The sequence below is a fragment of the Microtus pennsylvanicus genome, chromosome 22, assembly GCF_037038515.1.
Source record: "Microtus pennsylvanicus isolate mMicPen1 chromosome 22, mMicPen1.hap1, whole genome shotgun sequence".
Classification (NCBI taxonomy): domain Eukaryota; kingdom Metazoa; phylum Chordata; class Mammalia; order Rodentia; family Cricetidae; genus Microtus; species Microtus pennsylvanicus.
In genome coordinates, this window is record NC_134600.1 from 15,880,288 (window position 1) to 15,897,613 (window position 17,326).

The 17,326-nt window shown below is 45.8% G+C and overlaps 1 protein-coding gene across 3 annotated transcripts in view; it reads left to right on the top strand.

The window, feature by feature from the left end:
• Positions 1–17,326, top strand: part of Ptprm (protein tyrosine phosphatase receptor type M) — a 694,512-nt gene that overhangs the window by 644,737 nt on the left and 32,449 nt on the right. For 2 of the 3 annotated variants that reach the window (XM_075956536.1, XM_075956538.1), the window contains one exon: positions 15,953–16,069. In XM_075956536.1, coding sequence (XP_075812651.1) covers positions 15,953–16,069 — 117 coding nt within the window. Of the gene's footprint in view, positions 1–15,952; positions 16,070–16,734; positions 16,792–17,326 lie in introns of all 3 variants that reach the window. The other variant, XM_075956537.1, reaches the window with a different exon arrangement.

The window sequence follows — 17,326 nt, forward strand, 5'->3', positions numbered from 1 at the left end:
TCTGCCGTGGACTTGGGAGTTTTGACAAGAGGTCATATCCCATCTGGGAAAGGCCCTGACCTTGTTCCGGGCTGTTTGCTATCGTTAGTGCTGCAGATCTGTTGAGTGGCAACTCCCCATTTTCCATACATAGAAACACCAACAGCAAGCCATCCAAGAAATCAAAATGACACGATTCGAAGGGTAACCGCTCCCTACCTAACATGTGCACCACACGGGGGCCGTCCCTCATGAATCACCCATGAGTCGCACGGGTGTGTGCTTGTTTACACCGACTTGCTCCCGATTCATTAAGGCAGAACTGGGGACCTGCTTCCCCTCTTTCTTGCCCTCGAGCAGTCAGCATTAGGAGGCTTTAATTGCCTGCTCTGGAGCCACTGGGAGGCCTTCCCTGTCGCAGCACCTGGCGTAGACGACAGAGATGCTCCACTCTCCTCCAGCGGGGCCTCTGGTACATCTGCCAGGACCTGTCATTATCTGAGACTTCCGTGTCATTGTTCTGCATCCTCCTTCAGCCCATGCGTCTAGGAGGGGACCCTTGTCAGTTTCCCCGGCACCTGCCAACAGCCGCACACCTGGCAGTTAAATGACCCTGGAATGTGTTGTGATTGTCTTCCTTGTTTAATGAACCCACCTGAGGGACAGTTAGTGTCTTATCCAGTCTCCTGTTTCCCAGGCATTCCCGTTTACACTGTGTGGAGATTCTAAAACACTGCCGTGGTGTTGAACGAATCCATCTGCCGGAAGTCTCATAACCAAATCTGCAGGGCTCCCGAAGGAGATTTTTGCACCGGTAATTTAAGCTAATGATTTCTAAACATATTTAGTCAGTTTTATGAAGACCTCATTAGAATGTGACTGTTTATTAAAAATCCAAACGACGTCTCGCAGTCATTTAGGGAAATTATTGTTAAGACACAGAATAGTTGTGGTAACAGATGATAAGATGTCTGAGAACTGAGGAAAGTAGAGAACCCAGATGTTAACCTCTGTCAAAACTGAGGAGGATAGGAGACCACCTACCTACAGGATGTTATGAAGAATGTCATCTGCCCAAAGATGATCTTACCTATTATTTTCTATTCTTTTCATAGTATTTCTCCCTGAAGTCAGGATGTTTAATATAAACATGGGTTCCATCAGAATGATTGGTCACCCCCACAACATGTGAGTCACTATTGTACCTCCACTAATTCATCACCAGGAAAGGAGATACCCAATGATGCGGAGCCACTCTGTCAACAGCAAGTGAGGGACTTGGTTGTCTCTATGAAAAATAAGTCCCTGGCCACACCCCTGATCTGTGAGGTTCTCTCTACCTAACAATCTCAGTTCCCTTATAAAAAATTAAAACTCCACAGAACATGGCAAGAGGCTGATCTGTCTAGTTCACAACTCAATCTAAAGCCAAGCCTACTAGTCCTTCTTAGTGTAGTTAACTGGTCATCTAATAATATACTTACTGAACCCACAGCACCAAGATACAGAAAGATATTTATAATTCCTTCATCCTCATAGCATATTAGATAGGATATTAGAAAGTCAAGTCTAGTGAACAATCAATTGTGACAGACTTAAGTCAGAATGTGATCGTGCTCATGAAATAAATGCTGCCTGTGGAATCCAGGGCTTGGAGAAAGCAGAGAGAGGCTGAACTCTCCTAGGAGAAGTCAACTCAAGTGACAAGACTAAGACAGAAATAGTTTTAGCAGAATAAGGAAATAAAGGAAAGTGAATGGCAGGATAAGAAAGCCAGTGGCCTGGCACAGATGTGGATGGGGACTCTGGTCCCAGAAGCTGCTTCAGGGCTTATTGAGAAGGGTCTGCAGTGGAAGGAGGAAAAAGTGCAAAATCTTACCAGGAGCCATGAAGGAAGTGAGTCGGTGGTTCTGATCAGCACTGTTGAACACAATTCTGGCTTGGCAGAGTAGAGTGCACCTGTTGTCCCAGATACTCAGACCAGACAGGATGGCAGAGCCAAGAAGAAGAGAATGAGGAAGGGAGGAGACCAAGGAAAGCAATAACCGTGGTAGCCACTGAGAAAAGCGAGAGAAGAGTGTGGGCTGTTTCTTGGTGAGCAGTCTCAGCAAGAGGCCAGTATGACCAGAGAGAGTGTGTTTATAGAAGATCACAGTTTGGATGTCATTGGGGTGGGTACTGTCTTAGCATTTCTGTTGCTGTGAAGAGACACCGTGAACACAGCAACTCTTACAAGGAAAAAAATGTAATTGGGGTAACACGCTTACAGTTCAGGGTGAACGTTCAATCCATTGTTATCATGGCAGGGAGGATGGTGGTGTATAGTCAGACATGGTGTTGTAGCTATAGCTGAGAGTCCTACATTTTGCAGGAAGACAGCCGTGACACGGGGGGGGGGGTATCCTGAGCATACGAAACCTCAAAACCCACCCCAATAGAGACTCCAACAAGGCCACACCCACTCTCACAAAGCCACACCTCATAATAGTGCCACTCCCTGTGAAATTATGGGGGGGCAGTTACATTCAGATGACCACAGGTACCAATAAAGAAAAAGGAAGGCTTGGATATGAACCTGGGTCTCTAGCTTTGTGACTTGGACAGTTAATGTAAAGACATTTATTCGCCAAGTACCTACCTCACTCCGTCTTCCACGGAAACCTACCGGACCCTATGCACCTCACCCCATCCTCCATGAAAGGGCCCAGGATTTAAGAAGAAGGCTGGTTGGTTCCATTTGGCTGTGTAGAGTCTGAAACGCTGAACGAAAAGCAGGCGTGAGCTTTGCAGACATCTCGGGAAGGAGTTGAACTGAAGACACTGAGAAACTGGGGCTTTTGTCTTCATTTCCCACCATCTGCTGTACCCTCTCTACCCTCAGCTTTCAACTAGACACAAGTATGAAGATGAGAAGACAAGACACAATCTAAAAAGTGTCAACACTATTATAGTAGTTAGTACACCGAATGTACATGTCACATACGTGGGCAGGTACATTCAGTGATAAAAGAGTGCATCGGACTGGTTTTCGTTACTATGATGAAATGCCTGGGAAATCTACTTCATAAAGCCAAGAAGCTGATGAAACTCCACAGCTCTGGAGTCTCCAAGTCTCGGCGGCATTGTTCAGACTCTTGCAAGGGCCCCTAAGAATCTCCTGTTCATTCTAAAGTCACCAGAATTCAACCATACGATGCCTACCCTAAAGACATAGTCCACACTAATTCTTGAAGATTCCACCCCTAAGATCTTTAGTGGTTTTAAATTTCTGCCCTCGTCATATCGCTAGCATAAGACTTTTGGGATTAAACCCCTGTGTTATTGGGAAAGGGGCTATGTTTGAGTGATGACATTTAGACACAAGCAGAATTGGGAATGTGAAAAGAAGTAAATAAAAATACAAGAAGAGAAAGAAATGGCAAGGAAAATCACAGACAAAGTATGATTCCTCCAGTGATCAAGCATATGCTATATACAGTTGATGTGGACAGTAACAAAAGGCTGATTGGGTCATTGGGCACTAGATGGGGAATCAGGAAACATAAACTCTGTGACAGTGGTTTTACAGAGTCTGTGGGATTCATAGAAGGGGTACCTCAGCTGTATCTGAAGCTGAGGCTGCAGGCAGTGTTCCCAGGGTGTGCAATATATGCACAGAGCGTGGGACAGCACATATCCAAAAAGAGGGAAGGGAGTCTGGGAACATAGACAACCACAGCATGTAGCAGGGATGCTGCAGATATGCCCAGTGTTCACAGCGAGCTGAGGTGTTGCCATGGAGAGCTGAATGCGCTCCTCTAGAATGGAGTTCCAGTAGCTTCCTGTCAAGGGTTCCAAAGGGTTTGCATGAGGAATGACCAGGAACAAGGGACACGTGGGAGATGATGCAAAGAAAGCCACTTAAAACTAGAAAACCAGCCAAGAAGTTGGCAAGAAAATGTCACTGGACCACTTTCCCCTGTGTCCAGAGGGAGGCCTATCAAGTGCCGTTAGGCCGTGTGCAGCAGAGATCAGTTCTGGCTAATTGAAGTCAAAGGGGAATTTACTGGAAGAATACCAGGAGCTCAAAATGCTAATATGGAAAGTGAAGATAGCAGGCAGACAGGAAAGAACACAAATCCAGGGGGCAAGGAGCCAGACAGTGTGGGGGGATGCCTATGCAAAGACGATCAACACTAGAGGGGACAACCATCATGGTAGATGAGGCCTGGTGGCGGCGGCAGCTCTCCACCCTATCGGCAGAGTGTGAAGTGCTCACACATATCTAGACAGATGGGAACATAGAGACAGACATGAGGCAAGAAGTGGGGCCTGGCTAGAAACCTCAACCCCTGACCTCTAAAGGCCTAATTTCTCCAGTGAGGACCCTCCTCCCAGGACTCCCCAACCTCCCAAAATACAGCCGCCAGCTGGGGACCAAGTGCTTACATACACGAGTCTGTGGGAAGTGTTTTATATCCAAACTATATAAAGTGGGGGTGTGATTGTGGGTCCAAAGGCAAAAACATATGAAGACAAAGAGGGAACAGGTGTTCATCTCTGAGATAAAGTTTCATGTCCTTGAAATGAAAAGAAAATGACTAATTCTAAAATACTATCCTCATACTAAGATTTCTTTTCATTCGTTGTGTGTATTCAGACTAAGAAAATCCCCTTGAAGAACAAACATCCTGTGTATTTATCCACAGGACCCCACATCACTCACTAGATCTCTCCTAGTACCAGCAGCAAGAGGAAAAGTCTGGGGTCTGAACTCTTAAGAGAAAACAGTTTAGTTTTTCAAAGACATGATGAGGGGAGAGCCAGCCACCCCTGCTTTCTCCCATGCTTTACATAGGAATTATGTGGGAGTCCTGGCATGGAAGGATGCAGTGAGACTATTGTCCCCAAGCCCCACCCATGATGGACCTGTGTTTTCATTTGTGCAGACTGTAAAAGGAGCTATGGGCCGCTTCCCACCGCCCAGCTCCCGCATGGCTAGCTTCACCCAGAATAATTACACGGAAACTGTATTCATTTAAACATCACCTGGCCCATTAGTTTCAGCCTCTTATTGACTAATTCTCACATCTTGCTTTAACCCATATTTAGTAATCTGTGTAGCACCACGAGGTGGTGGCTTACCAGGAAAGATCTTAACCTGTGTCCCTCTCAGAGAGGAGAGCTATAGCATGTGCCTCACTGCCTTCTTCCTCCCAGCATTCTGTTCTGTCTACTCCACCTATCTAAATACTGCCCTATCAAAGAGCCAAGGCAGTTTCTTTATTAACCAATGAAAATAACATATAGACAGATGACCCTCCTCCATCAGCAGACCATAGAAGATGGTCTGTTGCAGTTATGTAAGCCTTTTTAAAAATGATTTAAGCAGGTAATATAAACTCTTACATTGGGAGATATTCCTGTTACAGGTTCTCAAGATTGCTTGTGATGATAAACCACTGCTTTAGCACCCAGCACAGCACACTCCCTTTCTTTCCTCAGAGGTCCCGTAGAACCACAGTGGCTTCCAGAGTGCAGAAGGAACAGTGTGCAAGAGAGAATGCTGAGCCTTTGGAGAACTTCTGACCACTTAATAAGGAGACACCGTGCACACACACACACACACACACACACACACACACACACACACCCCACAGAGACCATGGGCTCTTCCCGGTACACAAAAATAGGGGTGTAGTTTGCTTTTTAACCTAAAATGTACAGTCCTTGGAGAATTGTTACCTTGTGTCCCACTCACCCAGTTTGAATAGCAAATGTGTGTACTTCAAAGGCAAATGGAGGTGAAAAGGAAATGAAGAGACTAAAATTATAAAACTTTATTTGAGCCAGGCGGTGGTGGCGCACGCCTTTACTCCCAGCACTCTCCGGGAGGCAGAGGCAGGCAGATCTCTGTGAGTTCAAGGCCAGCCTGGTCTACAAGAGCTAGTTCCAGGACAGGAACCAAAAGCTACAGAGAAACCCTGTCTCTAAAATCAAAAAAAAAAAAAAACAAAAAAAAAAAAACAAAAAACTTTATTTGACCAGAACACTCTGGATCAGCTACAAAGTTGGGTAGTTTTGAGAATTGTGAAAGAAAAGTAAACACACACTCTTATACAAAGCAAAGAGAAAAACCACCAAACTATTCTTGATCTAACTAAAGCCTTATCAAGTATTTTAAATCAAGTACTAGGCACTACATTTATAACCTCAAATCATAAGGTTTTGTAATATGTTTATTATCTGGATGTTAATTCTAACATTTTATAAACGTTATTCTGAAATAGTTCTTTCAAATAAATATATGCTCAAATAATCTGTTTACACTCACAAACACACACTTTCACAACTTGTAAATTCCCAGGGCATGATAAAAAGTTCCCGATAAATATGCGCACATGCACACACATACATACATGCACATAAATGAACACACTCAGACGTGCACGTGCAAGCCACAGTCCAAACTGAATAGAGCATTAATGAATTGCCTGTAAGGATCAGTCTCATGACTTCACTTCATAACTTCTGTGTTTCTGCCTTGTCAATGTTAGAAAGCTAAACCACTCAGAGCTTCTGTCCTTCTCCTGTTGGGCCTTCTCCCTGCCGTACATGTGAGTAGTTACAAACCAGGAATAGTGACAATTCAGACCACATAGGTGACATTTATAAGTATTGTGTGTGTGTTTGTTGCATGGATGTGTCCACGTGGGCATCTGCATGGCAGGAAGAGGTCAATGTCAGGCATCTTCCTCGGTTGCTCTCCGTCTTATTTTTGAGACAGGATCTCCCACTGAACTAAAGCGTGTTGATTTGGCTAGCCTAATCCTGCTCTAAGCCCTTGCCCTGCCGTTCCCGTCTCTGCTCTCCATCTCTGCTTATGCAGTCCTCTTAAGCCCTTGCTCTGCTTTCCTCCTAAGGCTTAGGCTTATCTGGCCAAGTAAATAAATGAGCAAGCCAAGAGGGTAGTTCACAGGATTATCCGATGAAGCGTTTGATGGTTTTTCTAGAACAAAGTGGCAAGACAGTAGTACCTCCAGTTTCCCTATTTATAGACGAAATAAGGCAGTCATTCAGGAGGCTGCAGGCAAGGAGAATGCCATTACCTTAGACCTTTTCTCTGGCAGTATCAGCCCTGTGTGTAAGACCCTGCAGGGACCACAGCTGATGGCATAAGCTACTGCCCCATTTCTCTGAAACTGAATCTACAGGCATGCCATTGCTATATAATCCACTCAGCTCCCTTCCGCCTGACAGGACGGTTGCATAAATCCTTTCCTTCCCTGGATTACAGACTTGTCATGGAGTCACGGGGAGTGATGCTATTTGAGCATCTTGGGCCATTGCTGGGTTACGGAAATCCTCTGGTTACATTAGTCACGAGTAGATGAAACAGACAAGTTGGATCCCAGGATTTCAGTGGACTGTTTACTGGGTGTTTCTGTAAAGAAGCGCAGGAAGGGCCAGCACAGTGATTTGGTTGGGATTCCATCTGCAGAGGAGCTCCGAAGAGTCATAGAGTCCCTCCTTCACAACTAGAGGCTGGATCTATACCTATGAGCTTTGGTTCAGCTATTGCATACCTCATGACGGACCACTGATCATATGCATGCATGCAGAGGAATTGGGAACCTTTAAAATGCAGGGACTGCAGCAATGCATTCCTGGATCCCACCCTTCTCAAATACACACTTCTTACCCCAGTGCTGTCAGAAGCAGCTGGGCATCATGAACTAGGACTTTGCCTTTGCTGTCAAAAGAATCCCACCCTTACAGGCCCTGTCTAACAAAGATTTGAAACCTCACGGACTTCCTGGAGATGTCTTCTGCCAACGTTCTCCACCTCCCTCGCCTTTCCCTCTTCATCCACACATGGAAACAGCACCCTTTCTGGTTGGATGCACTAATAATGTTGTCAACCTTGGGAAGCTCCAGAGTCCTTCCTTTAGAATTGACACCCGTTCTTCCGAACCTCCCTTTACAGTTTCTTTTTTTTTTTTTTTTTTTTTGGTTTTTCGAGACAGGGTTTCTCTGTGGCTTTGGAGCTTGGAGCCTGTCCTGGAACTAGCTCTTGTAGACCAGGCTGGTCTCGAACTCACAGAGATCCGCCTGCCTCTGCCTCCCAAGTGCTGGGATTAAAGGTGTGCGCCACCATCACCCGGCCCCCTTTCCAGTTTCGTTCCAAAATTTTAACAAACTTTCAATTGCACGCATTCTGTTCTGTGTCCCTTACAAAAACAGTATTCATAGCAACATTTTTGTTACTCTCCTACAGATGGAAAAAATGGAACCTCTAAAGGGTTCAGTGACTTGCCCAACATCACAGCTAGTGAATGAAACTTGACTTTTCACGTGGACAATGCCACCCCAAGGAATGTGCTTTTGATTACTGCACTTGCCTTTTGATCTGCCTCAAGTTAGATTTGCTGACTGTGCATGGCTTTTCATAAATATTACAATCACAGCTCATTCCTCCTTATCCCAGAAAGACCTAGGCAGGGTTCTGCTTGCAGCTGACCTTCACTACCCAATGATAAACAGGACAAGCCAGAAACTGTATGTCCGAGGCTAAGACATTGACTCTTGCCACATTGCCACCACAATGCCACTTGAAATGCTGATTCCCTCAAGCCTTTCGCATGTACCTGTCAATCGGTTTCAAGTGAGATATTTTTAAAATATGGATGGTGATCTTAACTGTGCAGAATCAGTGTAAAGGGGCATCCCACCTTCCTCCTATAAGGAAGTTGGAGCACAGAGAGAATCTGGGCCCTTGCAACTCGTTTTCCTCCCCAAGCCTCCATGTGAGGATACAGCTATGAGAACATCTCACCCAAACCAGTGGAGGCTCTATGTTTGGAAGCTGCAGTGACCTTACAAATGAGGGTTAGTGAACTATCTTTGTAACTCCAGCTGTTTGCTTTGAATTGCCTCTCCTGACCACAGCAACTTTTTCCTAATTTCATTTTAGCGTACATATTTCCACCACCTCACGATCTACTATCTACCAGAACATGTAGAAAGAATCAGGGTGAGCCTATGACTCACATGAGGTCACGAATCTAAAATATGACTTTATTAAGGTGAAGACTATGCAGAAAAAAAGTCCTCTTTTTTCTCAAGAGATTTGCCACATACCCCTCTTGGAAATGCCTCACTGATATACTTTGAGGCCTGAGTCTATATGCTAATAGTGTTGCTACTGCTCAAAAGGTATCTAAGATGCTTCTTTAAGGTGTCACCATCTGAGTGTGTGACATGATTTTACTGCACTTGGTGATGGTGAGCTCCCTCCTTGGCCAGGACTTGGGTGTGGGAAAATGCTAAGTACCAGGGCCCCCTTTCTTGAACAGGTGCAGAACAAAGCTGGCTGAAGGAGTATGTGTCTTGAGAACCTGCTGAAGTCAACTGATGCTGCTTTCTGAATCCATAGTCAACTGGATGAAGTAGAAGGGAAGAGACAGAGAGAAAACCAGAAGCAGGGAGCTGGACCGCACAGGCTATAGACAGTAACCTAGAGGGACAAAAATGGTAGTGTCTTTATGTTATGAAGCTCTTCCCCCAAACCAAAACTATACAGACCTCCAGGAACACTTGATTTTCCATCCATTCCTGGACTCTTTAAGAGTTTTGCCTGAAGGAGTCACCCAGTGAATCAGGTCTGGGAGAGAGAAGCCAGCCAAGTCCCTTGTACACAGCCCTTATTAGTATTAGTATGTGAAATGTTTTAGGGAGAGTGGTGACCAAATGAGACTTACATATACATGTATATAGTAATGATGGTAGCTGGGTCCTTGTGGCTCCTGCCTATACTCTCAGCACTCAGAAGCAAGAGGTTAAAAAAAGGTCATGATTTGAGGCCAACCTAAACATGGCAAGCCCTAACACAACTTGGACTATAATGTATGACTATATATTATACATTAATGTATGGATATAATGTATAATGTAGTTAGGGTGTCTGTTGCTCTGAAGAGACACAATGACCACAGTAGCTCTTATAAAGAAAAACATTGAATTGAGGGGGTGGCTTGCAGTTCCAAGGTTTAGTCCATTGTCATCACGGTGGGGAGCGACATGGTAGAGATGGAACTGGAGAAGAAGCCGAGAGAGTTCTGCATCTTATAGGGTGGAAGTCAACTGAGAGGAGGTAGAGCGAAAGAGACCTCAAAGCCCGCCCCCACACTGACACACTTCCTCCAACAAGACCACACCTCCTAATAGTGCCACTTTCTTGAGATTATGGGAGCCAATCAAATTCAAACTACCTCAGAAAAGAGAAGGGTAAAAGAGAGAGGGAAGAGAGATCTTCTATTATTCATGAGAAACCTCCTTAGAGGCATGAAAAGAAATTAGCAGCTTGAGAGCCAGGGAAAGAGTCAATGACATCTTCAGAATGTACTCTCCTCCTGCTCCACCCCTCCAGCTACACCTCTTCTGTCTCCCTAGACAGGGCAGCTGAAGTCTAACAAGACCAAAGAAAGCCATGTGCTCCCTGAGGTCTACCCTCCCACACCTGCCTACGGCTGGCATCAGCGTCTGATCTACCGAGAGAGTTCATTACCTGACCTGGCCCTGCCTTCCAGAATCATAGAGAGAAGCCTGGGCCCTTGCAACTCGTTTTCCTGCCCAGGCCTCCATGTGAGGATACAGCTATGAGAACGTCTCATCTAAACCAGTGACGGCTCTATGTATGGGAGCTGCAGTGACCTTACAAATGAGGGTTAGCGGACTATCGTTGTAACTCCAGCTGTTTGCTTGAAATTGCTTCCCCAGAGCACAGCCACTATTTCCTGATTCCATCCAAACCGTCCAGTAGGAGACTCGATGCCAACCTCTCTCTTCTGAGTCTCTTATCTGGGGAGCATAGTTTCCAGTAAGGAATGGAAGCAGCGTGGACTCTCGCCTCCATTTCTCTGCCACCATCACAAGCCACACAGTTGTCCCTGCTCAAGATGTCTCCCCTTCTCTGCCTAAACATCCAGTTTCACTTTCCAGACTCTGCCAACTCCCATTGTCACCTAGGGTCCAGATTAGAGACTTAATGCTGAAGAAATAAGGATTATCTTTTTTGAGCTCTTGTAAGTAACTGGACACTTGGCCAGATGTTTTTATCCCATTATATCTGGTGATTTCCAGACCGATCTGCACTTGGGAGCATCTAGGAAGCTTCAGGAAATTTGACTGCTTCTGTCTAGACACAGAAATTGAGAAATAGCCTGGAATGTAACCTGGGCGTTAGGGTTTCTTCGTACACTCCTAGCTGATCCAGATGTGCAAGCAGATTTGAAAACCCCTAACTTCATCTTAGAACACTCTGGGACAAGAACGGTCACCATCCCTTTTTGACAGGTTGCATAAGCAAGTTGCAAGGCCTTCTTCCAACTTGCATCAGCCAGGTTCTACAGTCTGATTGAGTTGTAGAAATTCTTTCTGGTCGGTATGGTGTACAGGCCAAGGAACTTGTTAGAAATGCCAATTCTGCGGACCCTCAGAATTTCTTGAGAATCACTGCAAGGAGTTCTGATATGTGCTGTAGTTTAGACTCTTCCTGCAGCCTTGTCAGGATCTATTCGAGGTCAAAATGATGTATGTACTCCCAGGCTTGGGAGCTATGGCTCTAGCCCCAGTGATGTTGTGACCTTAATAAATATGGGATTACGATACAAATTGCCCTCCTAAAAAACTACCAGGAAGTTCAAGATCCTCACATTATACTGCTTTCTGTGTTTTAAGTTTGTGAATTTTTTTCTTTTTGGTTTTTCAAGACAAGGTTTCTCTGTGTATCTCTGATTGTTCTAGAACTCACTCTATAGACCAGACTGGCCTCAAACTCACAGAGATCTGCCTGCCTCTGCCTCCCTGAGTGCTGGGATTAAAGACATGTTCCACTACTTCCCAGCTTAAGTTAGCAAATTTTAAAGCCAAAGTTGACCACCCCTTGGGTGCAGGGACTGCATCCCTCCTGCAGCCCTGAGCGTGGTCATGAGCAGCCAGTGGGGCACAGTGCTTGTTGCTTGATTAATGGCTGGGTGGAACCGGCATAGGGCACCAAAGTAATCAGAGAATCCTGGAAGTAGCTCCTTCCCAGGCTGGAGACTGTTGCCATACATGATGAAGATGTGTGGGAGGCAGAGACTCTGCTAGATGCTTGGAAGTACCTTCAGGCTGCAGGAGACAGCTGGCTTGGCACGGGATCAGATGGAGTAGCATCCAGTTGTGTGGGGCCAGGACTCCAGCAGGTGTTTTCAAAGCATTAGCTTCAACATCTCTATATGTAAAGTCAGAGCCAGGGGGTGGCTGTAGACACCCACAGTCTTCATCTCTAATGAAACATGCTTTCCTTCCTATCCCTTTTTCTTTAAGCAAAAAAAAAAAATAACTTGACACAGGTCCAAGCAGTTAAAAAGATACTTAGAGGAACTCAATTTAGAAGGATGCTTTCGTAGGCTGAAACAGATGTGGCAAACCATTTCAAGATACTCTGGGAGATGAGTTGGGGGAAACAGATTCTGAATGGTCCCTCTGCCTTTTCTGGACTCGCCCAGACAAGTACTGGTGTGCAAGATATTAGCTGCCCTGGACTCTTTGAAGAAGGAAGCACCTTCACGCTTCTGTTTTCTTAACTGTGTCTGGATTGGAGCATTCTAGTGGCTCTGGGCCAGCTCCTGACCATGCGTATGCAAGGAATCCACTGTCTCTGGGCCAGCTCCTGACCATACGTATGCAAGGACACCACTTCTGTCTCTGCTTTGAGAGCAGCTGTACCTGTTTGCCCACAGTGTGGCTGCAATGGGAGCCCTTAATTTGGAGCTACCCCACATAAGCTGGACATGATCTAACCTCGAGGTCCCTCCCTCCCACCCCCACATGAGAGCATCCTGCTGCATCCCATCTTGCAGAGATGCAGAGATCTGGAAAACTGCAGTGGAGCTAGGTCAGATCTCAGATGCAGTCTGAACTGGCACATGGGAGCTATCCAGAAGGGAAACTCTGGACCCTCTGTCCATGCTGGCAGGTTTTAGCTCCTTGACCTCAAGGCACTGAAGGCCCCGTGTTCATATTTGTTAAAAATGCTCAGGCTGAGAAGGAAAGGAGTCAATAATAGGTGAACAGGCAACCATGCAACAAACTGTCTCACACCTATTACACCTGAAGTTTGCCAACCATGATACACCAGATAAGGTAAAAGATCCCTGCTACAGTACAGGTTGCAGGTGCATTGGTGTGTGTGTGTGTGTGTGTGTGTGTGTGTGTGTGTGTGTGTGTGTGTGTGTGTGTTTTATTGCACTTTCTGGAGGGGAGGCTTTTTAGTTGTATTGAATTGAGTTACTCCATTTTAAAAGCATACATGCATACTGTATTTGTATTTTATCCACTACCTTCTGCTTGCATCATCGAAGTCACAGAAACATTAAAGCAAGGCCTTCAACACAGAGGAGAGCTGAGTGCGTGCTGTACAGGCACTCCTGATATGGACAGTTTATAAATGAAGTATGGTCACCTTCAGGTCAGATAACTCTACATACACACTGTCTGATCAGACCGGCTTTGCATCTAAAGGAAGAAATTCGCTCTCTTTTAATCTTGGGTATTATAGATTTTGCTTGGCTACTCATGATGGATGTTTGTGAGATCTTGTAGATACCACCTTTAATAATGTCACAGATAGCTTTTTCCAGACAAAGGCTGTACAGGGAGGTTCCCCGAAGGGGATTGGAAACAGTATGAGGTCAAACCCATCTTTGCCCTGTGCTTCCCTTGCCTCAAACTCTGATGTGTATATAGCAACTAAGTTTGGTAAGGATTATCTTACAGAAAGTTCCAAGAGTTTAAAGGCAGCTAGACTCCTAGCCAGCCACAAGCTACACTACAAACGTTAGTGTGACACAGATGTTTGTCATTCTGAAAGAGTCTTCTCAGCCCATAATCCTTTCTGAAAATGCTCACTGCCTGGCATTTTCCTCCTCGTGCTGATTCTATGTCTGTCTCGCCACTGTACATTTATCGTGTATAAGATGTGACCTCCAGGTGCTACAGGAGCAAAGACATAAGCAAAATAGCCCCTTTCCTGCTGGCCAGTAATAACTAGGTGCCAGGTTTTGTATGAAACTACCAAATACGCTCCTTGGGAATCAAAGAGAGTTTAAATGTATGGAGAAAAACTTGGGGTGCATCTAAGACGTGCATTGAAGAATGGGGAGTATCTCCTGGATGAATGAGAGAGGGTGTTCTAATCAGAAGGGATGGTTGTGGATCACAGAGGAAATCCTTGTTTGGAGGGAATTTAAGGTAAATGTATGTCCTTGAACATGAAATAGGAAATCAAACTGACAGTCGTAGAGTGAACTGAAAATGCAAGTTGTAGCCAGTTTTCAAATCCACTCACACCCCAGATGAGAGACTGTCTAGTTAAACTCTCCGGAACAGTGCTGGAAAGCAACGAGTTTGCCACAGCACGCATCAGTGTGTGGGGCTCTGCTTGCGAGGTGGCCTCTGGATCTTGCCTGGGTAGGACACCTGCACCAGATGATCCCTGTAGCAAATTGAGATTGTGGCAGAGGGAATATAAGGGGCAGAAATTATGTGTGGGAGGTGTTCCAAAGACGTGATGAATTTCATGCAGCCATACAGAAAAATGAAATCGTCACATCTGCAAGGAAATGGATGCAACTGGAGATTGCCATGTTAAGTGAAGCGAGCCAAACTCAGAAAGACAAATTCCGTGTTTTCTCATATATGTGGGACTTAGATTTGTAATCACACATCTGTGTGTATATATTCGTGTGTGGAGGTGTGTGGGGGTGGGGGTGATGAAACAAGAAAGGAACCATGAGGAGGAGGAGATCCTGTAACATGAGGGGGCTGGCTTGTTGGGGTTTATGTCCCACCTGGTACCCCACAGCAGGCAAGCCCCAAAGAAAATCACACAGAGATCTCCATAAGTTATGAAACTGATTGGTCCATTAGCTCAGGCTACTTATTAGCTCTTGTAGCTTATATTAACCCATTATTCTTATCTATGTTAGCCACGTGGCTCAGTACCTTTCTCATAGGGGCAGTTTACATGTTGCTTCTTTGGTGGTCTGGGCTGGAATGGGGGAAATGGGCTTCCTTCTTTTCAGCATTCTCCTGTTCTCATCACCCCGCCTCTACTTCCTGTCTGGTTGACCCACCTTTACTCCCTGCCTGGCCAATCCGCATTTCATTAAAATACATGATTGACAGAATACAGACATTTCTCCTCCACCAAGATCCTAAAGGAAGTAGGCAGTCGAGAGGGCATTGGAATACATGTCATAAGAAAGAAGAATGGGTACTAATGCAGGGGGAGGGAGGAGATAGAGAGCCGGCCCCCAAATGGGCAAGGAATATGGAGGAGGGATACAGATGAACAAAGTATAAAGGCATGTATGAAGGTATCACAATGAAACCCCCTACTTGGTGTCCTAGTCTGAAACTAGCTTTAGAAAGAGAGACAGTCCTTTGTGACTGTAAACCACAGTGACAAGAATCTGTCAGTCTTAGAACTCGTTACAAAGCTACTTTCCTCTCCAGGCAAAGTCGTTTTATCTTTAGTATTGAATCAGATTTTCTGCTCAGTCCTCCCCAAAAAACACCTTAGTCCCTTTCTGAAACTGAACTTTCAAAGAGACTAAAATACGCAAACTTCCCCTTGTTTGTTTTTTCCCAGGCCGTTCCCTGAGAAGATGGGGAATGAATGCTTTCTATAACGGGATAATAACTACGTTTCGTTAACTCTAGACCATGTCCCTAAATTTCAGTCTTCCCGTGACTTCAGTTTCCTTTCTTTGGGAACCCAGGAGTGAGGGGAGTAGGTGATGCTAAAAACAGTCACAAACAAACTTGCTTTGGGGCTATGCAACCAGCTCGTGCATACGGATTTATCCTGTAAATCATAGTGTGACCCCTTTCATTACAGGAACTAAATAAAAACCTAAACCCATCATTTCCTTCGGGTTTCTTGTAGGTAAAATGTTGCAAGTATTGGCCAGACGACACTGAGATCTACAAAGACATTAAAGTGACTCTAATAGATACAGAGCTGCTGGCAGAATACGTGATAAGAACATTTGCTGTGGAAAAGGTAAGTGGGCAACCCGGAGCGAGCTGAGCCCCGGACGCAGGTAGGCTCCGGTAGTTTCTCAGGACCGCACCTTGCCCTCCGATTCTCTAACGGCTCGGCTCCCTCTGCAACGTCAACCATTCCCATTTCACAGCAGTCTGTACTCTGCAACTAAACACAAAGATAATGTCGACCACGCGCTCTTTTCACCTTAACCTGGCCGAGCCTTGTCTGCCCTTTTCTCTTTCTTGATTTCATAAATCAAAGTCTCGCGAATTGAGATAAATGCCCTTCCAGCTTGGTGAGTCTATCCTGCGTTGAAAGTCCACTTGGGTTTTTCCCAGGGCTGCCTTGGCCTAAGTGCCGAGGTAGAGGTCCTAACTGCTCCTCGAATACCTCACCTCCTTCAGGCTTTCTCAGGCCCAAAGTTGAAAAGAGACTCAAGGGTTCTCTGAGCGGCAGGGAGCTCCCTGGAAGGCCACATGGGCTCCATCGTTCACGGCAGTCTTGCATGAACCAGTCCCTTCCTCCGTCGTCACTTCCACGTCCGTCCCAGGCCGGGGCAAATGCTGCGCATCGGTTCTACCCCACCTCATCCCACACGCATGGATAGGGCTGCTTCTCTGGGAAGCGCTGTAGGCCATAACAGGGAATCTCCTTATTCCCCCCTCTTTCTGCTGACATAGGGAGGGGCCGGAGGTGAAGCCAACGGCAGTGGCAGCCCGTCCAGAGAAGTGCCACAGGTACGCTGTGGGGAAGGTGGAGGTGATGTAACTGACAGGCATTCTGCTCCCTTAGAGGCCCACAGGCTCTCCTGTGCAGAGCCTGTTCTGCAGGGCTCAGCCGTGCACAGCGGCTGCTCTGGGCTTTGTCAAACGGTCGTGAATTTGTTCTGCTCTCGCTCATAAAATGGTAGTAGACCCCTTAGAGGGCTGGGTCAGGCCAGGCTGGTGGCCACTTGGCTCCTGGCCCTCCTCCTGATCCCGTCTCGTGGCTGAATCTAAATGCACGTTTTAGAATAACCAGGGCGTCTCTGGGAAATAAGGAAACCGCATATCGTCTAATTCACTCTGATGACTGCAACTGTCGCCCCTAGTTTGCAAATCCAAATGTCTGACAGTCTCACAAAGCTGAGAAGGCTTCAGTTTATTTTTATCTGTTTCTCCTACTACCTAGCTTCTTTTTCCAATACCCGTCCTTTTTTAAAAAAAAAAAAAAGTAAGCAACTGGAAGGCTCGGAGACTTCAAAGAATGTGAAGTTCTGGCTGACTCAATTCT